The 22,461-nt window shown below is 40.8% G+C and overlaps 1 protein-coding gene across 4 annotated transcripts in view; it reads left to right on the plus strand.

Annotated features, from left to right (window-relative positions):
- The first annotated feature begins 881 nt into the window (after positions 1–881).
- TFB1M (transcription factor B1, mitochondrial) overlaps positions 882–22,461 on the plus strand; it is a 34,480-nt gene continuing 12,900 nt past the window's right edge. The window contains exons 1-6 of one of the 4 annotated variants that reach the window (XM_074862794.1): positions 882–959; positions 2,203–2,359; positions 3,863–4,014; positions 7,581–7,689; positions 11,818–11,969; positions 19,298–19,417. In XM_074862794.1, coding sequence (XP_074718895.1) covers positions 2,227–2,359; positions 3,863–4,014; positions 7,581–7,689; positions 11,818–11,969; positions 19,298–19,417 — 666 coding nt within the window. In that variant the 5' untranslated portion in view covers positions 882–959; positions 2,203–2,226. Of the gene's footprint in view, positions 960–1,258; positions 1,678–1,724; positions 1,808–2,202; positions 2,360–3,862; positions 4,015–7,105; positions 7,218–7,580; positions 7,690–11,817; positions 11,970–19,297; positions 19,418–22,461 lie in introns of those variants that run through there. The other 3 variants (XM_074862797.1, XM_074862798.1, XM_074862799.1) reach the window with 3 other exon arrangements.

Raw genomic sequence — 22,461 nt, forward strand, 5'->3', positions numbered from 1 at the left:
CGTTTCCCAGCCAAATCAAGACATGCATGTTGTATGACTCCAACTGGAAAAACTTAAGATACACAGAAACACAGAAGCAGTCATCTTTTCAAAGGAAATGAACTACAGGTTCTGATCGTACTCTAAAATTCAATCTTGATACACAGAAATGAGCAGAGCCAGACACCTGTGCAGTATCCAGACTAGCTGAAAAATGGCCTAGCAATTGGCTCAAAATTAAAAAAAACCAAAACAAACCTCCATTGTAAATATAGAAACCCAACTCAATTCCAGCTTGATCTTCAAGTCTGTGAACCTGCATTCCCATTCCACTACCATGGCATTTGAAAACATACCATGAACAGGCATGTGCCTGTTCTGGAGCCTGCAAGTAACAGTTCTACCTATCTGAAAGGGTGTCAGACAAACCGAGTTACCACAGAAATGGATAAACTACACTTTAGCCAACGATGACTGCCAACACTGGGTTTTTTATTGCCTAGGATCATCTCTGCCGTGGTCAGACACATCCTGAGTCACTGCCATTTCAGGCTCACGACAGCGGCCCATCCCTGCCAGCAGAGCCTACCGCTCCAAATGGGGCCTTGCTCGGGGGCCTCCTGCGCAGACGCTACAGGAACCCTCCCTGGCAGCCGCAGGAGCAGCAGGAAAATGAAACCCTTCTGAAAGGTTCACGCTGTGGGCATCTCCGAGGCCGGCCCGAGCGGGCAGGGCTGCTCCATGAACACACCGACCGGCAGGGAGGAGCTGCCCGCGCCCCTGCCAGCTGACCTCCGTTCGTACCGCGCATGCGTGCCCCAGGAGCGGCGGGGCGCCCACCTGCCGCGGGCGCAGGCGTGGCCCCACCCCCCCGGGACGCAGAGCCAATTAGGGCGCTAGGCGGGCGCAGGCGCCTTTAAGGAGCCGCCCCGCGCAGCGCAGAGGCACTTCCTTTTCCGGGTTCTCTCCCGCTCCGCACTGTAAGGGCCGGCGGCGCTCGGGCTGTTGCACTGGGGTTTCCTTTTCGCAAAAGCAGAGGGAGAAAAAGTGTGTCCGGCCGCACGGCGCCTCCGCCCTGGGCCCTGCGGCGGCTCCACGCGGCGCCCCACTCCTCCCTTGCACCTTCCGCGGCCCCGTTTTCCCCAGCCATGCTGACGGCTTCTGCGCCTGCGCAGCCGGCCACCGTGGCGCCGTCCCTAGGAACATGCGCGCTGCGGCGGGGGGGTGCGCGCGGCCCATGGCGGGGGGCATGGGGCGGGGGCCGGGGCCGTCACGGGAGGGGCCGCCGGGCGGGACGGTGGGGGGAACCGTGCTGCCGCCGGGGCGATTGCCGGCCCGGCCCGGCCGTCTGGCTGAGAGGAGCGGGTCGTGCTCCGTTGGGTGCGAGCGCCGCTAGTGACACCGCTCCCCGAGGCAAGGGCCGTGCGCTGCCCCCGGCCCGCCAGCTGCCGTCATGATGCCGCCGCCGCTTGCCCCATTGTCTCGCCAGGCCGCGGCTTTGCCCCATCAGCCCCTGTCGTGAGGCCGCTAAGACCGAAGGCGGCCTGACCTGGGGCGGTCCGCTGCGGCTTGGGTGGCAGCTCGGAAAGCATCAGCTTTCCTTGGGTGGCGGGCCCTGCTGCCACGCGGGGACTGCGAGCGCTCCGTGCTGGAGCCGGTGGGCCCCCAGGTCTGCAGCGGTGAGGCTGGGGCTGGCAGGTGCGAACAGAGGGAGGTGAAACATTTTGTCCTGTCAGGCTGAAAGTGAAAAGAGGTTTTTAAATTTTTTTTTAAATTAGCTAATGCCATTGTTTACACTTGAGGTTCCTGTCTGTACTGAGAAAAGCAGGTGATTCAGTAATAAAATATTTTAGTTCTTCTTCAGGGACACTTCAGTTACATATATTCTGTTCTTACGTGATGCTATGAATTCGAGCAAATCATCCTTAATGATTTTTTTTCTAAAGGAATGAAAGAGTGACATTGAACAATTGTGAGAGGGTTTTGTTTTACCCTGATGTTTTGGCAAAGCTACAAAATAAGACTTACCCAAATCCTACAAATACATGCTGAGCATAAGCACTGCATACGATAGTCAAAATATTGATGCTGAAAATTTAGCACTTGTATAATGATTTGTAAATTGTGTCTTGGTTTGTAGACTTAGTAGTGGTTTTAATACTAAGAATTAAGAAAAACTAGGATTTATTGCATGTACTAGAATCATCTTTTCAATATCTCTAGGAGGAAGGAACAAGAGTGTTGTCTATGGCTGTTCCAGGAAAGGTGGCAGCTTTCCGTCTGCCTCCCCTGCCAACGGTTGGAGAGATTATTAAACTATTTCGCCTTAAAGCACTGAAACAACTTTCCCAGAACTTTCTACTGGATTTGCGATTGACAGGTTAAACATTTTATTCTAATATCTTTACCTGCTGTAAAACATACATCCTGGTTTTCGTCAGAATCCAGATTCTAGCTAGCTAAGGAGATGATGTTTGCATGATGATATCTGTCAAACTAATGGCAGCTTAATGGTAAACCTTTAAAAGTAGTTTTAGCTTAGACAAATTGATTTTACTTGTAAATTCCTAGAAAATGTGTTTCTTTATAAATTACAGTGTAGTTTTTAGGTAGAAACTATATTCCTATATAAAACATAGGTTATTGATTGAAATGTAAACATCTAAGCCTTAGTAGTAGTTTAACCATTCAGGTACTATGATAGCTTATAAATTTGATTCAAAAATGAGTATTTCTTTCAGATTGTTATTTATCATAGAAAGTACTGTAATTCATTGTGCAGTTTAATTTACTATATACTGTGGTTAGGAAGGTCATTTGTCTCAGTTTATGTGAAATGTTTCAGCTTTTTTGAACCAGTTACGTTGTTTTGAACAATTCAGTTTTCTCCAGCTTCATGTCAGTAATGGGTGACAAAGCTGGCACTGTTCAATCAGTGGTGGGTTTCTTTACTGTCCTAGTGGTGGCTGGGTTTTGCAGTAATAAATGTAGTGCAGCTTCATGTAGCTGATGACTGGATTACATTTGAAGATTCAGGTTGTTCAAGATTTAGGATAGGAATGTGAAACTCAGTTCCACTTCCTGAACAACTGTACTCTTATCCTGGAACAAAAATGTCTGCATGCATTTAGTAAAACCTTACAAGTAGACAAGTCTTCAGATATTTCTTACTTACTCAAGAAGTTATGGAGTGAGCAGCATAATTTCTCTCAGCATCTTCTCTTAGCATCTTCCTAAGGATCCCTTTGTTTCATTAGCTAGTTTTTAATCCTTAATCTGTTTTCTTTCTTGGCTGTAATACCTTCCAATGTTGTATCATTCCACTTATGTACAGGTATTCTTTCCCCACCTTTCAAGTGCCCCACTTCCTATAACTACCAGTTGCCTGTATTCCAACTCTTACTTTACTCCAGCTCATCCCTCAAAATTGCTCTGTACATATTGCAATCTTGGTAGAGCTTCACTATCTTCTTTACTTCTTTAATTTCCTTGAAACAGTTACTGTAGTGAAATACCTTTATAAGGTTAAGTTGTGAGATTTTATGCCATTGAGCACAAGTGCTTACTTGCAGGAGAATAGTACTGCTAGTTTACAGATGAGAAGTAATGTTCTCTTTTTATTTGATTCTGTGATGAGCAATAATGTATATTAAAGACATTAAACTGAAAATAGTCTTTTTTAAATAGTTGACTATATCTTGTATGAAACAAATCTGAATTCTGCGCAGTCTAGCAGGCGCACGATCATTTGACTGGGATGTGTCACTGTTTGTGTCTGTTCAGAGATAAGCATGCTTGTGCTTTAACAATAAACAATGAGTTTATCTTTGTGAGCTGGATATTCTGGAGAATAAAGGCTTAGTATGTTCTTTGTGTCTTGCAGACAAGTTAGTGAGACAAGCTGGCGAGCTGAAAAATGTCCATGTTTGTGAAGTGGGCCCTGGGCCAGGAGGAATTACCAGATCCATTCTCAGTGCTGGTGTTGAACAACTCCTTTTAATTGAAAAAGATGCTCGATTTATTCCAGGATTGAAGGTACCAACTGGAGAATAATTTGTATAAATGTATCCACAATGTTGAGTAAGAACATTTTAAGAACATAGAAGGGTTCCAGTGTCTTGTTGAGATGTCAGCATTGAAAATAGGTTTGCTTCTTTGCCTTAAACCAGAGCTACCATTTGCTTGAAGATGAAAATTCACAGTATAGCAATTAACTGCTCCTGCTTTCTCATAGGCCTCATCCTTCAGGACCTGATCCTGCAACTGAATTAATGCTGAGGCCTGTCTGTTTTTTTTCAGGTTGAGAGGTTTCAGGTGCATTGCACCATGCAGGTGAAATAGTAGTTTGATGATGTCCTTTGGCCTTATTTTTCATTTTAATCCTAATAATTGTGCTTTAAAGTTTATAAAATTATGAAAACATATGTCCAGCTAATACAGTTCAATGTGGTTAACATCCAGATACAGAAGAATAAAGCAAGCATTTATTGTACATTTTAAAAAAAACCCCCACTCTTAAACTTTTGTTCATTTCTTTTAAAGTTGGTATAAGTTCATGAGTCATTGTGGCGTTTTTCAAATGCCATCTACTTGTGTTGCTGTTATTTCCATGTTTATGGAATTGGGCTGTATAAATCTAGCAAGAAAAACGAGTCCAAAAGCTCTTCAGATTTGACTGTTTTCTTGTGCCTCTACAATCTAAGATTATAGCAATTCAAAGGGCTTTCCTTATATTACACTGTGTCTTCTGTAGTAAATCAGCAGTGAAAATAAATAGGTAGTTCACTTGGGAACTGCTACCATCTCTTTGTAGGACAAAACCAATGTAAGATATGAATGAAATTGCTCATATTCTTAAACCTGAATATGTGTGTAACTGTGTCTTTGTAGGGTTAGCCATTGATAACTTATAGTATGCCATCTTTACCTTACAAAGTATGAAAACTTTGTGTTTTCACTTTTCTGGAGTGGGGGCAAATCTGCATTTTTGTTTTAGATCGTAAGAACGGGTTTGAGATTGGAGAGAATTTGAGAGTAAATGATACTTACTTTAGTTAACAGTTTTTTAAGTACTTAGACAATTTTTCTGATCTTTCAAGAAGCAGCCACTACAACAGATTTCTCTGAATAAAAGTACACTTTTCAGGGTCTGTAATGAGCTTTTGGTATGTCGTTATCTTTAGTTTTCAAGTGAATTAACATTAGTCATTATTTTTAATTAGCAACCTTCTCACAGTAGAAATAAATACATCTGAATGAGGTTATTGAACATAAAGATGCTATCACTTATTGACAGTGGATGTGAATGAAGAAGAAATATGCTGCATCCATTAGTGTTAAATTTGGTACCTTTTTTTTTCCCTCCAAATAAGATGACACATAACTGAATCTTTTGTGATAATGTGAGTTGTAATACCTGTTTTTTTCTGGTTTGCCATTAAAAGCTCTATCAAAACCAAATGCTCATACAAGGGTTGAGATTTGAGTAACAGAAAATGTTAGAGATTAATAATTGGGGACCGTTACTTTACTAGATACTTATAAAATCACTGATGTAAAGCATACAGCTTATTTCATTACCTTTTTCAGGCTGTGGTCTATCAGAAAACTGAAGTTGGAATCCTCTTTACTGCAAAACTGAAATATAGTGAAGAATGTGTGTGTACAGAGTAAAAGTTTACACAAGCTAGGAGTCTGTCAGTTCTGTCTCATTCTTAAGGAATCACAACCTCCATATGCCCTAATAGTCGTTGGCCTGGAAAGATTTATGCAGCGAGAAAGGGTGCTCTCAGCCAGAGAGTAGAATTCTTCCAGGAGCACCATTTTATTTTTTAAATTATGCCTTTTATGTTTTCTTTTTGCCTTTTTGTTTATGCGTGAAGAATGGGAGGATCTGTATGATGGAGAATCACTTGGCTCATGTACTTGGTGTGCAAGAGCTCCTGGAGCTGTGTTAGCTGCGCACATTGGCCTTAAAGTGGAGATAGTTTCAGTGGGTTTCTGAGTCTTTATTTCAAATTAGAAATATACAACTGTAATTTTCTGCTACAAATTAAATGCAGTCCTCATTTATGTTGTGTGATACTTAAAAAAAAAAACCAAACTCCTCTTAACATGAGAACCATTATTTAAAAAACAATATAACATATGTTAATCCATTATTGTGTAGGCAGCTGTCTGCTTCCTCTTAAGCTATTTTTGAACTTTATTGATCTTACATTATCTTTCATCCTGTTACAGCATTTGTAACAGCTTCAAAGAAAGATTTGACAAATAATGGCAGATCAGTGAATTTGTATGCCATATAATTGCTAGTGTAATGCTGAAAAATCTGTTAAGTGGTTTGGAGTTGAGGTTAGATTTATTTTTTCTGTTTGGAAATAATTGCACTTAAAACATGTAGGAACACTTAGGTTTTAGTTAAGCTTTTTTTTTAGTACTCAAAATTCAGCTGTTTTGATGCTAAAAAACCCTTTTACTCAAAAACATTCAATGCAGACATTTTGTGAACAGTATGAGAAAGCAGCACTTTCCTTTGGCTTGGAGACCTGTGAAAGCTCTTTGTGCCCCAGAGCATATAAACATGATTCAGATTGAAGATAGAACTAACAAGGGTGAACAGTTTATTTCAGCAGTTAAGCCACTTAACTTTGGATTTCTGTGCAAAAGCAAAGTTGTTCTTTAAGCCATTTTTCATTATTCTGATTTTAGGAACAATAAATATCCCCAAATGACATCTTTGTAAAAGTTGACTTTGCTTTTGAGTTGTGCTGTTTGTGCATCGTTTCATACTGTAAGAGAAAAGATTACTACAACACTAAAAAAACAACTAATTTTGGTTGTGTAAACTGAGACCAGAAATGAAAGAATTGGTCATAAAACCACAGCCTGTTCTGAGTATGCATTTCAGCCTTTATTAAATACTAGATAAGCTGCAGAAGTGGGATAGAAAAGTTGACAACAGAGTGTATTTTGTTATGTCTAAAAAGATACATTTTTTAAAAAATTTTCTCTACTGCTGGGTAATTATTCCCTCATTTTTGGGAACTCCTTGGTTTTTAATGGTGTGAGTTCAGACTACTACAGGGAGTATTAAGAGAATCTTTTCCCCTTTTTTATGTAAAAGGGAAAAGGACTGAATATTTCTGCAGCCTTGTATTGCATGTGCCTAAAATTGGATAGTAGACCCTACAGCTGTGAGGGAGACAGAATATACAACGTGAGCCTTGTTTCCATAGGTAATGTATCTAAAAACTTCTCAAAAGCTGCTTCTTGCATTATTACTTAAATCAGGTGGGATCCTGTTAGTGGCCTGGGTTTGTTAATTGTCCTTGTTGAAAAGACTCTTGGCAGTCTTTTCAACTTCAAATTCCCTATTAGGAATTCTACAGCTGTGAATAGTAAGCGTTTACAGAATCACATTTTTTCATTAGTGTTTGCTTTTTGAAAGTAAGTACTTACTAATAGTGTGCTCAGTCTTAACTTCTATTGTACTTTTTTGTATATTGAAGATAAATATATAGCAATGGTTTGATTCTTGCTGTGGTTGAAACTGGATATCAGTTTGGTTAATACTCTGAATTCTGCTTGCTTGCTTATAGATGTTATCTGAAGCAGCTCCAGGAAAAGTGCACATTGTTCATGGAGATATCCTGACATACAACATGGAGAAGGCTTTTCCAAAGCACTTAAAAAAAAAATGGGAGGACGGTTAGTATTTGGATTTGATTGACTTCCTTTTGAAGTCTTCTGAGTTAGTCTTAAATGTGGTGATAGAGTTGGAGTTCACTCAGTGCAGGTGTTACACTCTTCTGGTGCATTCTGAAGGTAAGAAGAGAGACAAGCTAACTTTCTTCCTTTCTAGAAGGAAACAGAGAATCATCTTCCTCTCTTAAGATGAAACAGTGAAATTTGTGTGACATTAACCTTAGTCAACAGCGAGGAGCTCTGCAGTTACAAACCTCAGAGTGTCTTGACTGTACAATAATGACTCTTGGAAAGTATAAAAGCAAATCAAATGATATACTTTCTTCCCAGCTTCTTCCACTTTTTGAAGAAGCCAGAAGCCACCACCACTGCTGTTCCACTGAAGAAATTTCTGTAACTTGCTTTGAAACTTTTAGGAAATTTGTCCTCAAAAATTTAGTTTTCTCATTGCTTTGGTTTCAGCTAGATAACTTTGGCAAAAGTAGAATTTAATCAGAGATTTGTGGGTTTTTTCAAATCTGAGGTTCTCACAGGACTCAATTTCACCTCCCTTTTAAAACATGTAATATTACTAGATAAATCAGAGATGACCTCCCAGTCCCTTTTTCCAAATGTCGTGTTTTAAGTTAGAGTTGCTGTCTGCAGTGCCTGAAGAACAGTAAACTGCTTTCTGACTTCACAGAATCACAGAATCATTCAGGTTGGAAAAGACCCTTGGGATCATTGAGTCCAACCATCAGCCCTACTCTACAAAGTTCTCCCCTACACCATATCCCCCAACATCTCATCTAAATGACCCTTAAACACATCCAGGGATGGTGACTCCACCACCTCCCTGGGCAGCCTATTCCACTGTCTGACCACTCTTTCTGTGAAAATTTTTTTCCTAATGTCCAGCCTGAACCTCCCCTGTTGGAGTTTAAAGCCGTTCCCCCTTGTTCTGTCACTAATCACCTGTGAGAAGAGACCAGCACCAACCTCTCTACAATGTCCTTTCAGGTAGCTGTAGAGAGTGATGAGGTCTCCCCTCAGCCTTCTCTTCCTCAAGATAAACAGTCCCAGCTCCTTCAATCACTCCTCATAGATCTGTTCTCCAGGCCCTTCAACAGCTTCGTTGCCCTCCTCTGCACTTGCTCCAGCACCTCGATATCTCTCTTGTACTGAGGTGCCCCAAACTGGACACAATACTCAAGGTGTGGCCTCACCAGTGCAGAGTACAGAGGGACTATCACCTCCCTACTTCTGCTGGTCACACTATTTCTAATACAAGCCAGGATGCCGTTGGCTTTCTTGGCCACCTGGGCACACTGCTGGCTCATGTTCAGTTGCTTGTCAATTAGAACCCCCAGATCCTTCTCTTCCACACAGCTCTCCAGCCACACCTCCCCAGGCCTGTAGCCATGCATGGGGTTGTTGTGGCCCAAGTGCAGGACCTGGCACTTGTCCTTGTTGAAGCTCATGCCGTTAACGTTGGCCTACTGATCCAACCTATCCAAGTCCCTCTGTAGTGCCTCCTTATCCTCATGCAGATTGACACTCCCGCTTAACTTGGTGTCATCTGCGAATTTACTGATAATGCACTCTATGTCCTTATCAAGATCATCAGTAAAGATGTTAAACAGAAATGGTCCCAACACCGAGCCCTGAGGAACACCACTTGTGACCGGCCGCCAGCTGGATTTAGCTCCATTGATCACCACTCTCTGGAACCGTCCATCCAGCCAGGGCTTGACCCAGCAGACCGTTCGCTCATCCAGGCCATGGGCAGCCAGTTTTTCTATGAGAATCCTATGGGGAACTGTGTTGAATGCTTTTCAAAAATCCAGGTAGATAATATCGACAGCTTTTCCCTCATCCAATAGTCGGGTCATTTTGTCATAGAAGGAGATCAGGTTTGTCAGGCAGGACCTGCCTTTCATAAACTCATGCTGACTAGGCCTGATCCCCTGGTTGTCCATTATATGACTTGTAATGGCACTGGAGATGACCTGCTCCATGACCTTCCCTGGCACCGAGGTCAGACTGACAGGTCTATAGTTTCCTGGATCCTCCTTTCTGCCTCTCTTGTAGATGGGTGTTACATTTGCCACCCTCGAGTCCAATGGGACCTCCCCAGTTAGCCATGACTTCAGGTAAATAATGGAAGGTGGCTTGGCGAGCACATCTGCCAACTCTTTCAGCACCCTTGGGTGTAACCCATCCGGTCCCACAGACTTGTGTGTATCCAAGTGGTGTAGCAGGTCTCTGACCACCTCCTCTTCAACTGTGCTGACCTCAGTCTGCTTCCCCTCCCCGTCTCCCAGCTCGTGAGGCTGGGTGTCCAGGGAACAGCCAGTTCCACTGCTAAAGACCGAGGCAAAGCAAGTGTTGAGCACCTCAGCCTTTTCCTCATCCTTAGTTACCATGTTTCCCTCTGCATCCAATAAAGGAGGGAGATTTTCCCTGAATTTATAGAAACATTTTATTATCTTTAATAGCTGTAGCCAGGTTGAGCTCTAGCTGCGCTTTGGCTCTCTTAATGTTCTCCCTGCATAGCTTCACTACATCTTTATAGCCTTGATGAGAGACGTGGCCCCTCTTCCAAAGGCAATAGATTCTCCTTTTGTTCTTGAGATCCAGCCAAAGGTCCCCCTTTAGCCAGGCCGGTCTCCTTCCCTGCCTGTTTGTTTTTCGGCACGCGGGAACAGCCTGCTCCTGTGCCTTTAAGACTTCGCTCTTGAAGTATGTCCAGCCTTCCTGGACTCCCATATCCTTCAAGGCAACCTCCCAAGGGATTTTGTTAATCAGCCTTTTGAACAGGTCAGAGTTAGCCCTCCGGAAGTCTAAGGCGGCAGTTTTACTAACCCCTCTCTTTGTTTCTCCAAGGATCGAAAACTCAATCATCTCATGATCACTGCACCCTAGACGGCCTCCAACCTTTACTTCCCCCACAAGCTCTTCCCTGTTCACAAGAAGTAGGTCCAGGAGGGCACCTTCCCTGGTCGGCTCACTCACCAGCTGTGTGAGGAAGTTGTCCTTAGGACATAACTAGGACATGACTTAGGACATAACAGACCATGCCACTTTATAGTCACCTTGAGAATTCCATGCCATATTTGTCTCATTGCAAAAGGTAACTGCTTCACAAAACAAAACTATGAGCAAACGCATGTATGAAGGTGTAGTGCAGTTTTTAAAAATGTACCTTTCCTGAACATACCTGTAAGTCGTTACTGTCTTTGGAGCTAACTAATGAGAGGTAAGATACACTTTTCCTGTATTACTGTCATATGAAAATCTGAAAGGATGGTGGGTTTCAGAAAGATACTTAGCCATTTCCGATATATGTGTAATATTGCAAATATGCTAGAAATATCACAGCCTAAAAAGTGTGCCAGAAAACCAACTTGAATTTGATATCGTCTCTTATTCATGTTATCAAATGCTGTAGTATCTAAGAAACAACACGCTTGCTTTTGTTTTGTCCCCTTCTATTGCACTCCTGCTTAGACGTAAGGATCCCCGCTAATGAAATGCCTGCTTTGTGTTGTAAAACGCGTATATAATGACACAATCCATAATTGAACAATACATATCACTTCTTATGACTAAGTTATGTACTTGCTCTAAGACCTTTTGATTACAGAGGACTCTCTACAGAAGGAGAGATCTGTGCAGTTTGTGCTAGGTAGTTTTGGGGATTCTGAAGACTCAATAAAATGCCCCTGGGAGGAACGTGTTGGACAGAAGGATGAGTGTGACTATTTACTCTGTACCTAATAGTCATAGTTTAAAATCATGAAAACACTCTTGTAGTTTTGCTGTTATGAGTTCTGCTATTCTGGAATAGCTCATCTGAAATCTACTGATCAGCAGAAAATCAGCTGAAAGCTACTGGTTTATTCAAATGTAAATGAGGACCAAACCTAACCACTTTTTTCCAACTAATTACTGAGAATAGTAACACAGTTTTGTCAGTGTAAGACAAGTATAAATGGAAAGGCATAATTTTGGTGTGGCATCATAAAAATTGTTTTCGTATTGTAAGTCTAGCTTGATACACATGTATCGTTCTTTCTTATGTGTTCTTTCATGGCAATATCTTATCAAAAACTTCTTGACAGTTGCTTTTCTTCCACCAAATGTTAACAGAGCCACCAGATATACATATCATTGGGAATCTGCCCTTCAGTGTTTCAACTCCTCTAATCGTCAGATGGCTTGAAAATGTTTCCAAAAAGGATGGACCTTTTATTTATGGCAGGACGCAGATGACATTGACTTTTCAGAAGGAAGTTGCAGAGGTAAGATGGTAGTGTTTTCCCAAAATTTTACAGATGCTAAATTGAACAAAAATTTGATTGCATGCAACCTCTTGTTTAAAAGTACAAAGCCAATATTAGTAGGCTTTAAAAAGAGAGAAAAGAGTTGGTTCAATTTTTAGTTTGTGTGGCTGTAAGTTATTAATTTTAATGTTGAGTTAATCATTTGCCCTGATCCTTTCACAGCACATTAATTTTTTTTTTTAATTTCTTATGGGAAGATATATTTCCTTGAGGTACTTAATCTGTTCTTTTCTGAAGTCTGATTTCTTTGACAGATTCCACGTCACTCTTCTGTTTTTAAGTATCTTTCTTCTCTCAGTCATTCATGCACCATTTCATCAGTCTGTTTTTCCTTACCATTTACTCATCTCAAGAAATATCCTGATAGTTCTTTCCTTTCCCCTCTTAATTAAAAATGATTTTTAAAAAAGGCAGCTTCCTTGAAATGAGGAAAAACAGAAAGTTAGCGTTATTTCCAGTTGTGATTAAACACTTAAAACACAGGGAGTGTTTGTTCAGACCATGGATATTGAGTCTGGCTTTTTTGAATGAGACTTGATATCACAATTATTAGTGGATTGCTACCAGTCTTGTGTGTATAAAAAGGCATCATTTGAGTTCTGTCACAGCAAATCCAAGAGCAAGTTGAGATTTTACTTTGTCTCAATAGTTAGATTCTCAAAGAAGGCTGAACTGATCTGCTGTGTAGTAGTGTTAATTCTAGATCATTTGATGCTAGGTTGACTTTCCCCACAATCCTTTCAGACTTAACAGTTTATTTCTGTTGACATTACATGAAACATGTCATAACATAGAGGCAGAAAGACTTTTTGTTCTATATTTATGAAAGTGGTATGGCTTCTTACCAGCATCTCAGTATGGCTTCTCATCAGCACCTCACTTGCTTTTAAAAATAAGAAAAAGGAATTGCACATCAGACTGAAAACTGAATTTCGATCTAATTACTCCAGTGTTTGTAAATAGCTGTTTTTCTGTGTGCAGCCTAAATGTGTGTATTTTAATTTTAATCTTTCAAAGCAAAAATCCTAATAGGAAATATTTTTTTGTATGTAAATCAGTAATAATTACATATGCAAATGGCATGTCTGCTGTCCTTTTTTGGGGTCATAGAAAACCATATTGTCCTGTCATTACTCTAGCCCTGCAGTCAAGATTCAAGACAAGTACTGAAGTATTTCCAGTAGGTGGCTCTAGAGAATACCAGGGACAAACATTTGGTATGAAATAAGCTTAGACTTCTTAATTCAGTTCTGAGCTCATATGGTTTCAGGCATTAAAAAATCCAGATCTGTTTTCCAAAACGACATCATGTCATTTGAGATTAGACCTTGTTGCAAAATATGGCTAATGTACTATGATGTAAAACGCAAAGTGATGATGGGTAAGCTACGAAGTTCTGTGACAGCAGTGAAAAAAATGGCCTAGCACTGAGAGTATAAATGCACTCTGTACTTTATATAGCTGTAACCAGCTGCATACACCATTGGTGACATGCAGATTATAGTACTTCTGCACCCAGCATAGCACAATGAGATGCAAAATACCATGCACTCTTAAGTTCCTTGTACTTAGAATGCTGAGAAGTTAGAAAAGGAAATTGAATATGTTGTTCAAGGTCATGAAGTGAAAAAGTGTTAATTGTTTAGTTTACATTCTGGGATCTCTTGATTCTTGTTCTTACATCTATTTAAAAACAGGTCTTCCACTGAAGACAAAGTTGTTCCTAGTTCCTGGTTTGCGTTTCCATCATTGATTGGATATCATGAAAAACTAATTGAGAGAGACTATTTTGTTTTATGATTAGGAGAAAGGATGATAGTCAAAAGCTGTGTCTTTTTTTCTGGCCCTCTGGAGTTGCTTCAGTTAACATTATAATTTGGCATATACAGGCCTATTCAGTACCAGGAAAGAGAGAACGCTGTAATGCAGATAGTAAGTCGCTACTGACATTTTATGTATCTGTGGATTTATATTCTTGAAAGGAAAGTATCTTGTACTCAAAAGTTCAATGTCCTCACTGGATGTTTCTAAGCTAGGAGCCTAAATATCAAAGAAAGTCTCAGTGTATATGCCATAAGCTCAGCAGAAAGGTAAGATGCTGTCATAGAATGGAGCCATGTGCTTAATAACCAGTTAGGATAACTTGATGTTAACAGTAAGAAAATAAAGCAACATGCTTTGTAATCTGTGGTCAATCTTGTTTTTGCTAGTATAACAGGTAGAAAATACCTTTGCCTTTCTTGCTAGAGGTAGTTTCTTGCTTTTCTGTTTCCTTGTAGCACAGCTATGTTGGCATGAGTTGTGTCAGTATAGATCTGTTACTACAGACCACTCTGATCTGATATGATTTGATTAAATTGATTAAAACTGTTGATGAGAACCAGCAGTTATATACTGAATTCCAAGACCTATTAAGGAGGATAAGGCCACATATCCACAGCAGTAAAAATGGCACTTTTAAGTGTTGAGCAGATCATTTTGTCTCTCTCTAGTTTAAATTCATAAAACTTGTGGATAAGAATTTTTACCTTGCCCCAAATTCCCCAGTGCTTCCCCTCAAATCTGCCACCTGGGCTGGGTACTTCCTGGCCCGCTTCCATTAAAATGAGTCATATTTCAGTTTAAATAGAAAATCTTTGTCAGTCTCTAATTTTGAGTAAAACTGGGCAGAGAGGAGTTTGCCTGAACTGCTCTGCCAACATGATCTGCAGGCTGGGAGGTGGGGTGCTAAACTGTTAGATATCTAGAAGACAGGCGTGTTAGAAGAGCAGAATACTTAATGATTTTGTATTTAACACTGCTGTCTATTTAGAACACTAGGCAAAAGGTGCTAATAAAGTGGAAAATATTTCATATTTTTGAGCAGCAAAGATAAGAAAAATTACCATTATGTTTTCATAACTGATATAGATTAAATATAAATACTTCAGTTCTAAAAAAAGTTGTTTTGCAGGAAGCAGCTTGTGTACTAAAGTGTGTTTAATATTCCTTTATATGGTCAGCTTTGCCAGTCTAATTCTTCGTGTTTAGTTCTTGCGACAGATTTTGCAGATTCATTAATACTGGGGTTTTAATACATGTTTATGAAAAGCACAATTGTATGGTATAGCTTACTGAAGAACAAAACAAATAGTTGTTCCTGAGGTAGTCATTGAGAGTGGTTGATAGTGAGCAGCATTAGAAGAGATGTCAAGTACTACCTTAATTGTATTCCAGAGTAGGCTTCAGAATCTTTGTTTTGCTTCATGCCTTTCTAAAATTTCCGTAGCAGATGTAAAAATGTTACCTAGTTAGCTGAACTCCAGCATGGTTTACTTAGTGCAGTGTCTGGTTTGACTCCAGCTGGCAACTAAACAGGTACATCTCAAAGCACTATCCAATACATTCTCATTAACCATGACCCCACTTCCCATCCCTTAATATATTATGCAGATATCATTCCCTTAGTCTATGGACCACCCTTGTGAAATGTCCACAAAATGCCTGTTAAGTTAATTTAGTCCATGACTTTGGGCTCCATCTGTTATGGTGGTCACTCAGGACAGGGGAAGTGATATGTTGCATGGAGTTACTGGCACCAAAGACAGCTCAGGTCAGGTCACTGCTGCACTTGCACTGCTTCTTGTAAGGCTTGTCCTCCATTGGTTCAGGTGGTTCATGCTATAGTAATTCCTATAACATGCAACTCAAATCATGGGTTACAACAATTTGAAGGTATATCCATTACAATCTCTATCCTTGGTCTCTTTGGGCCAGGTTATCTGGTTTAACATTGTAATGAACTCCCCTTGCCCCTTGTCTGGCTAGCAACAAGGGGTTCCTGCTGTAGTAATTCCTGTAACGTGCAACTCAAATTCCAGGTACAAGAATTTAAAGGTATTTCCATTACAATCTCCACCCGTAGTCCCTTTGGACCAGACCATGGGGTTTAACATTGCAATGAATTCCTCCCCCTTGCCCTTGCTCTGGCTTTGACTTATCCAAAGACTGCAGTTCCTTAGGGGTGTACCTGCTCCAGGTGGAGCCTTATCTGTGAGGTGCAGCCCCTCCAGGGGTGTACCTGCTGAGGCATGGACTTATCCACAGCCACAGTTGCTTTGAGGTGCACCTGTTCCAACATGGCCTTCTCCATGGGCCACAGTGCCTTCAGAGGTATGCCTAATGCAGTGTGGCCTTACCCACAGCCACAGTCCCTTCAGGAGTGAACCTGTTCCAACATGGCCTTGCCCATGGCTGCAGTCCCTCAGGGGTGTACCTGCTCTGTTGTGGGCTTATCCATGGCCACACGCTTTGAGGTGCTCCAGATGACCCTCCTGCACAGCCACTGATGCTTCAAAGTGTACATGTCGCAGCATGGACTTATCCACAGCCACGAATGCTTTGAGGTGTACCTTCTCCAGCATGGACTTATCCTCTGGCCACAATTCCTTCAGAGGTATACCTGCTGCAGCACAGACATGACCACAGCCACAGACACTTTGGGGTATCCTGCTCCCACGTGGGCTCATCCACAGATCACAGTCCCTTCAAGTCGAGTTCACACTGGAGTTTCAGCCTGGCTAGTGCAGCAGCATAGGAACAGCAGTGATGCTCTGGCCATCTGCCAGCCCAGGCTCATCGCCACTGCTGTTATCAAAATATTCCCAGGCACAGCAGAGTAAGATGATAAGCAGTACAGCAAGCAGCGAAAGCAAAAAGCAGCCACTAACAAACACTAGGCTCCGCTATACAGTGAGGCAAACAAGCCCCATGGCAAGCACAGGAGCCCGTCAATTAAAGACTAAACAGCAATAACAGCTATAAATCTGATCTAGCACATTCCAAATAAATCTGTCATTATCTTGAACCCTTCATGCCCCATGTTGCGTGCCAAAAAGGACTGTCATGCTTAAACCCCACACACCCACTCATGCAGCCTCCGGTGGGATGGGGGAGAGAATTGGAAGAGTAGAAGTGAGAAAAATTGTGGGTTGAGCTAAAGACAGTTTAATAGGTAAAGCAAAACAAGGAATTCATTCACCATTTCCCAGCGGCAGGCAGGTGTTCAGCCATCCCTGAGGAAGCAGGGCTCCATCATACGTAACGGTTAGTTGGGAAGACAAACACCATAACTCTGAATGTCCCTCCCTCCCTCCTACTTCCCCCAACTTTATATGCTGAGCATGACGTCATATGGTATGGAATATCCCTTTGGTCAGTTGGGGTCAGCTGTCCCAGCCATGTCCTCTCCCAGCTTCTTGTGCACCCCCATCCCACTCGCTGGCAGTGTGGTGTGAAGAGCAGAAAAGGCCTTGACTCTGAGTAAGCAGTAATGAAACAGTAAGGAAAACATCCTGGTATTATCAACACTGTTTTCAGCACAAATCCAAAATATAGTCCCCTACTAGCTACTATGAAGAAAATTAAACCTGTCCCAGCCAAAACCAGCACATTCAGTTTCAGATACTATACATATTTTAAAAGTAATAACAAAGAAAATTTTGAGAACTGAGAGGAAAAAACCTACAAAAATAGGTCAGGTTATAAAAGCATGGGGACAAAATTTTTAGCAGGATCTGCTGCAATAGGATGAGGTGTAATCGTTTTAAACTAAAGGATAGTAGGTTCAGACTGGATATAAGGAAGAAATTTTTTTACAATGAGGGTGGTGAGACACTGGAACAAGTTGCCTAGAGAGGTGGTAGATGCCCCTCCCTGGAAGCGTTCAAGGTCATGTTGGATGGGGCTCTGTGCAACCTCATCTCGTTGAAGATGTCCCTGCTCGTTGCAGGGGGTTTGGACTAGTTGACCTTAAAGGTCCCCTCCAGCCTAAACTATCTAAGATTCTATTCTGTGAATATATTCTCAGCATTTTTGTGTTCCTTGAGGAGTACCATACACGTGTGTTCCTGGTGATGTGGTTGAAGTGGTTTAAGATGTTACTGCCTAGAGGTGGATGTTGTTAAGTTATTCCTCCTGTAGCTGAGAAGCAGGAACTAACTGCCAGAGGTTTGTTAGATTGTTCTTGTGGGAAATAAAGACTGGCTTGTTTGAGTTGGCATTGGAAGGACTACAAGCGTTGTCATAAGGTCTGTTTCATTTCCGCTGCAGAGGTTAAGGAAGTGCGTATCTGATTGAATTATCAGACTTGGCAGCCTGGCTTTTTTTCAGAGAATAATGATGGTGGATAGATTTTTTTAAATAGGTTTCCTCTGAAACAATAATGAAGGTAGTTTTACATGCTGATGTAGGCAAAAAGAATTGCTAAGCTTTCTTTCTGAAAAGTCATTGAAAAGCATTTTATTTGTTCTATGCTGATACTTAAACTGCCTTTAAGGAGGGTTGTTGAAAAAAAAATTAAAACTTTAGCAATAGGTTTAATTTTATTTTTTAGTGATAATTTTAATAAGCATGGTAGCATTTCATGAGTAGGCTTTTCATCTGAAGATACATGATGTACAGGTGTTACCAGATACGCAAATTGGTTTTCATCTTCTATTTTTTATTAAGGTAGTGGTAAATAAGAACAGAAATCTTCAAAATTCTATTTCTGCATAGTTAGTACAATGTTTACCATTTGAGACTTGTTTTACTGTTTAAATTGTTTTAATGTTTAAATCTTGTTTGTGCTAGCAAAACACACATTTCTTGCAAGGTCATGAAAGTGTAGAAAACCTCTGTCTAGGCTACTTTTTTAGTTATTTTTGTTATTAAATCGAATAATGCTACTACTAATTGCATACTAACACTAATTGAAGTATTAAATGCTCTTGCTGTTAGGTATTCTAAATTTATGTAAACTAGATCCAACTTCCTTGCATATCTTGTAAACGTAGACCAGTTAATCATGAATAAATTTTGGTTTCTACTTGATTTTGAGTTTATGGAGCTTTGTTTCATCTTGAAGGAGAAAAAAGTAGTAATATTTGATACAGAAATAATGAAAGGATGTGAGAATACTGTCAGCTGGTGTTATGTTTGTTTTGAATCCTGCAGTCAGAATAGTTTTCTCTTGTGCCCATACAAAATTCTTTTGACATTCATTCAGTTCTGCAGACTTTCAAGGAGCTCCTTTTAATGTGCATTTTACTGCAGGGCTGAGGTTGTAAATTAGCATGGTATCTTAGTGAAATGCTGCTATTCTGGAGAAGAAAATTCTAGATTATCTGGGCATAAACTTTGATTCCTAACAATTGGGTTTTTTTAATTTGTCTTTGCTGTCAATTATACTGAAAATCAAGCTTTAATGTTACTGACCATTTGGTCAACTCAGTTTCACTGATTTACATGTTTTGATTCTTCAATAGAGGCTTACAGCCAATCCAGGAGGTAAGCAACGTAGCAGACTGTCCATCATGTCTCAGCATCTTTGCACTGTCGAAAACTGTTTCGTAATTCCAGGTCAAGCCTTTGTTCCAAAGCCGGAGGTAAGTTTTGATGTATTTCTTTGGGTCTTTTGTTAGTCTGTCAGTCAAGCAATATATCTGATTTTGTGTAAGGAACACAGTTGTGTGCTCTAGTTCAGCATCTGCATACTACAAAGTGGAGTGATGTGATATTCCTGTAAACAAAGCATAATTACTTCAAGAAGGTGCTTTTCTTTTTTGTTCCTCAGAACTTGTCTTTGACCTTCGGGTCTGTCTGCAAGATCAGCGTACTTCTTTGGGTGTTTCTGGAGAGGGAGATTAGGATTTAATGACAGGATAGTCTGCTAGGATTGTAGCATCTTTGGAAAGCCTGCTGTTTTACAGTTTGAATTTATAAATAGTTTGGGAATTGTGCCTAGAAAATTTGATGGGTGTTTTGAAAGACCCTGATAAATAAAAGCTTTTCATTTGTCATCTTTGTCAAAGATCTCTAATTTTACCATGCCTATAATCATTATGTTTCACCCTACTCATTTTTAGCATATTTAACTCCTTTTCACTGTAGCACTTTGTCACCAACATCCCACTGCCTGTTTAAAAAAGTAACAATCTTTTCTCCCTCCTGTCTGCTCTTGAGTGAGTGGACGAGAATGATCTCTTTGCTGTCCTCTTATCTACTGCCACTGGTTTTTATTAATAGTCATTATGATTACAAGAATCAAGAATTAATAAATTGAACTGCATTTTGGGCAAGAATGTATCATCTTTTTTTTTTTTTTCTTTTTAAATGTGTGCCTGATGCTAAGTGTGGTCTGTTTCCTCTGAATGCACATGGAAATCTACTGTTCTGTTTCAGAAATGAATGTGCAGCTTCTGAAATTTCCTTTTAAACTGGTTGGTTCAGCTCATCAATACATCTCCCTTCCCCCTTACCACAGTCTCTCTCTTGGTCTTTTTACTTTTCAGGCTCATGTCCTGTGAACCCTTTCGAAGGTCGTTCTCTCTTTTATCACAATGAATTTTAAGGCCTTTATCTGGGCATATTCTGATGATGATTTAAAATTCTGTTAGTATTTTTTTTGAGCAAGTAACTGTTCAAACATATTAAATGATTAGTTGTGACAGCAGTCTGTTGTGAAGAAAAATGACCATGCTTAAGACACTTTTTGCTTTGCATTTTTGGGTGTTTTTTTTTTCTTGTCTCCTGACTGAATGAAAAATAATTTCAGAATGTTATCTCACTGTTAAATATGTGAAATAGTGTTCAGTAAGGCCAAAATTCCAATTTTGTGGTGGTTGTTTCTCAATGGTGGATACAGTTTGAGGGCATAGTAGAGCTAGTGTAGTCAAAAGTCCTATGCATACTTTGTCTCAGAATTGGGAAGCTATAACTGATATTCCCATTTTCCTGTACTGAAAAGGCCACGATTGTCTGAGAGGTAACTATCATAGAGTTCTGACAGATGTCTTAGTATAAGCAAATCCTACAGTTGGTGCTCTGTTGAATAAAAAAGGCAGTACCACTAAAGGCAAGCACGTTTTTATTTAATACATTTCTTTGAGTTAAAACAAATACTGCTTATATTCCAAAAGCAGGAAGTACAGATTTTTCCAACAGACCTGACACCTGTTTTCACTGTATTTTCTTTCCTTCAAACTCCTGTTGTAGATTGATACTCTGTTTTGTCCCTGTTTTTTCAGCCGTAGACTGACATGTGGTTTTAGATATTACTGTTTCTGATAGAATCTTTGTTTTCTTGGAAAGCTCTTGCAGTGTATTGTGACTGAAGTGGCTCGGTGCTTGATTTTTGTTTCATAGGTATACGGAGAAGGTCAGGTACTTCTGTGTAAAGTTTTAGGAAGAAAAATTTGCTGCTTATGTAACCGATGACTACTTCATTTTGCTCGTAGTATGCAATTTACCTTTTTCTTATACCCTCGTGTAAAAGCACCTTTGGTTCTTATTTTACAAATACTAATTTTATTTCACATTCATAGCAATGATCACAGCTTAGTGTCATGTCAAACCCTTTACTAAAGATGGAGATGCATGGTTTTGCGAATGAGTTGTTTACTTCATTTGCTAAATGAATGAATATTATTTCAACAATACTACGAATGTTGAGACATAAAAGACTCTTGGTTTATGGAACGGAATGGTGCTGTACAGCATTATGTCTAAGCAAAGAAAATTTGTCTTTTTGGTCATAGTTAAGTCTCTGCAATACCGAATAACTGCTGATACTAGCGTTAGGAATGGTACAAAGCAAGCTCCTTGATGAATAGGAAACTCAAAATGGCTACACGACAGTAGTAATACAAACAAGATGTAATTCCATTCTATGTAGAGAATCACGGAATCATCTAGGTTGGAAAAGACCTTGAAGATCATTCAGTCCAACCATTAACCTAACACTGACAGTTCCCAACTATACCATATCCCTGAGCACTATGTTGACCCGACTCTTAAACACCTCTAGGGATGGGGACTCCACCACCTCCCTGGGCAGCCCATTCCAACGCCTAACAACCCGTTCTGTAAAGAAATGCTTCCTAAGAGCTAGTTTAAACCTTCCCTGGCGCAACTTGAGGCCATAACCTCTTGTTCTATCGCTTATTACTTGGTTAAAGAGACTCATCCCCAGCTCTCTGCAACCTCCTTTCAGGTAGTTGTAGAGGGCGATGAGGTCTCCCCTCAGCCTCCTCTTCTCTAGACTAAACAACCCCAGTTCCCTCAGCCGCTCCTCGTACGACATGTGCTCCAGACCCTTCACGAGCTTCGTTGCCCTTCTCTGGACATGCTCAAGTAATTCAATGTCCTTTTTGTAGTGAGGGGCCCAAAACTGAACACAGTAATCGAGGTGCGGCCTCACCAGTGCCGAGTACAGGGGTAAGATCACTTCCCTGTCCCTGCTGGCCACGCTATTTCTGATGGAAGCCAGAATACCATTGGCCTTCTTGGCCACCTGGGCACACTGCTGGCTCATGTTCAGCCGGCTGTCAATCAACACCCCCAGGTCCCTCTCTGACTGGCAGCTCTCCAGCCACTCCTCCCCAAGCCTGTAGCGCTGCTGGGGGTTGTTGTGGCCCAAGTGCAGCACCCG

Source organism: Strix uralensis, chromosome 3, assembly GCF_047716275.1.
Source record: "Strix uralensis isolate ZFMK-TIS-50842 chromosome 3, bStrUra1, whole genome shotgun sequence".
Classification (NCBI taxonomy): Eukaryota; Metazoa; Chordata; class Aves; order Strigiformes; family Strigidae; genus Strix; species Strix uralensis.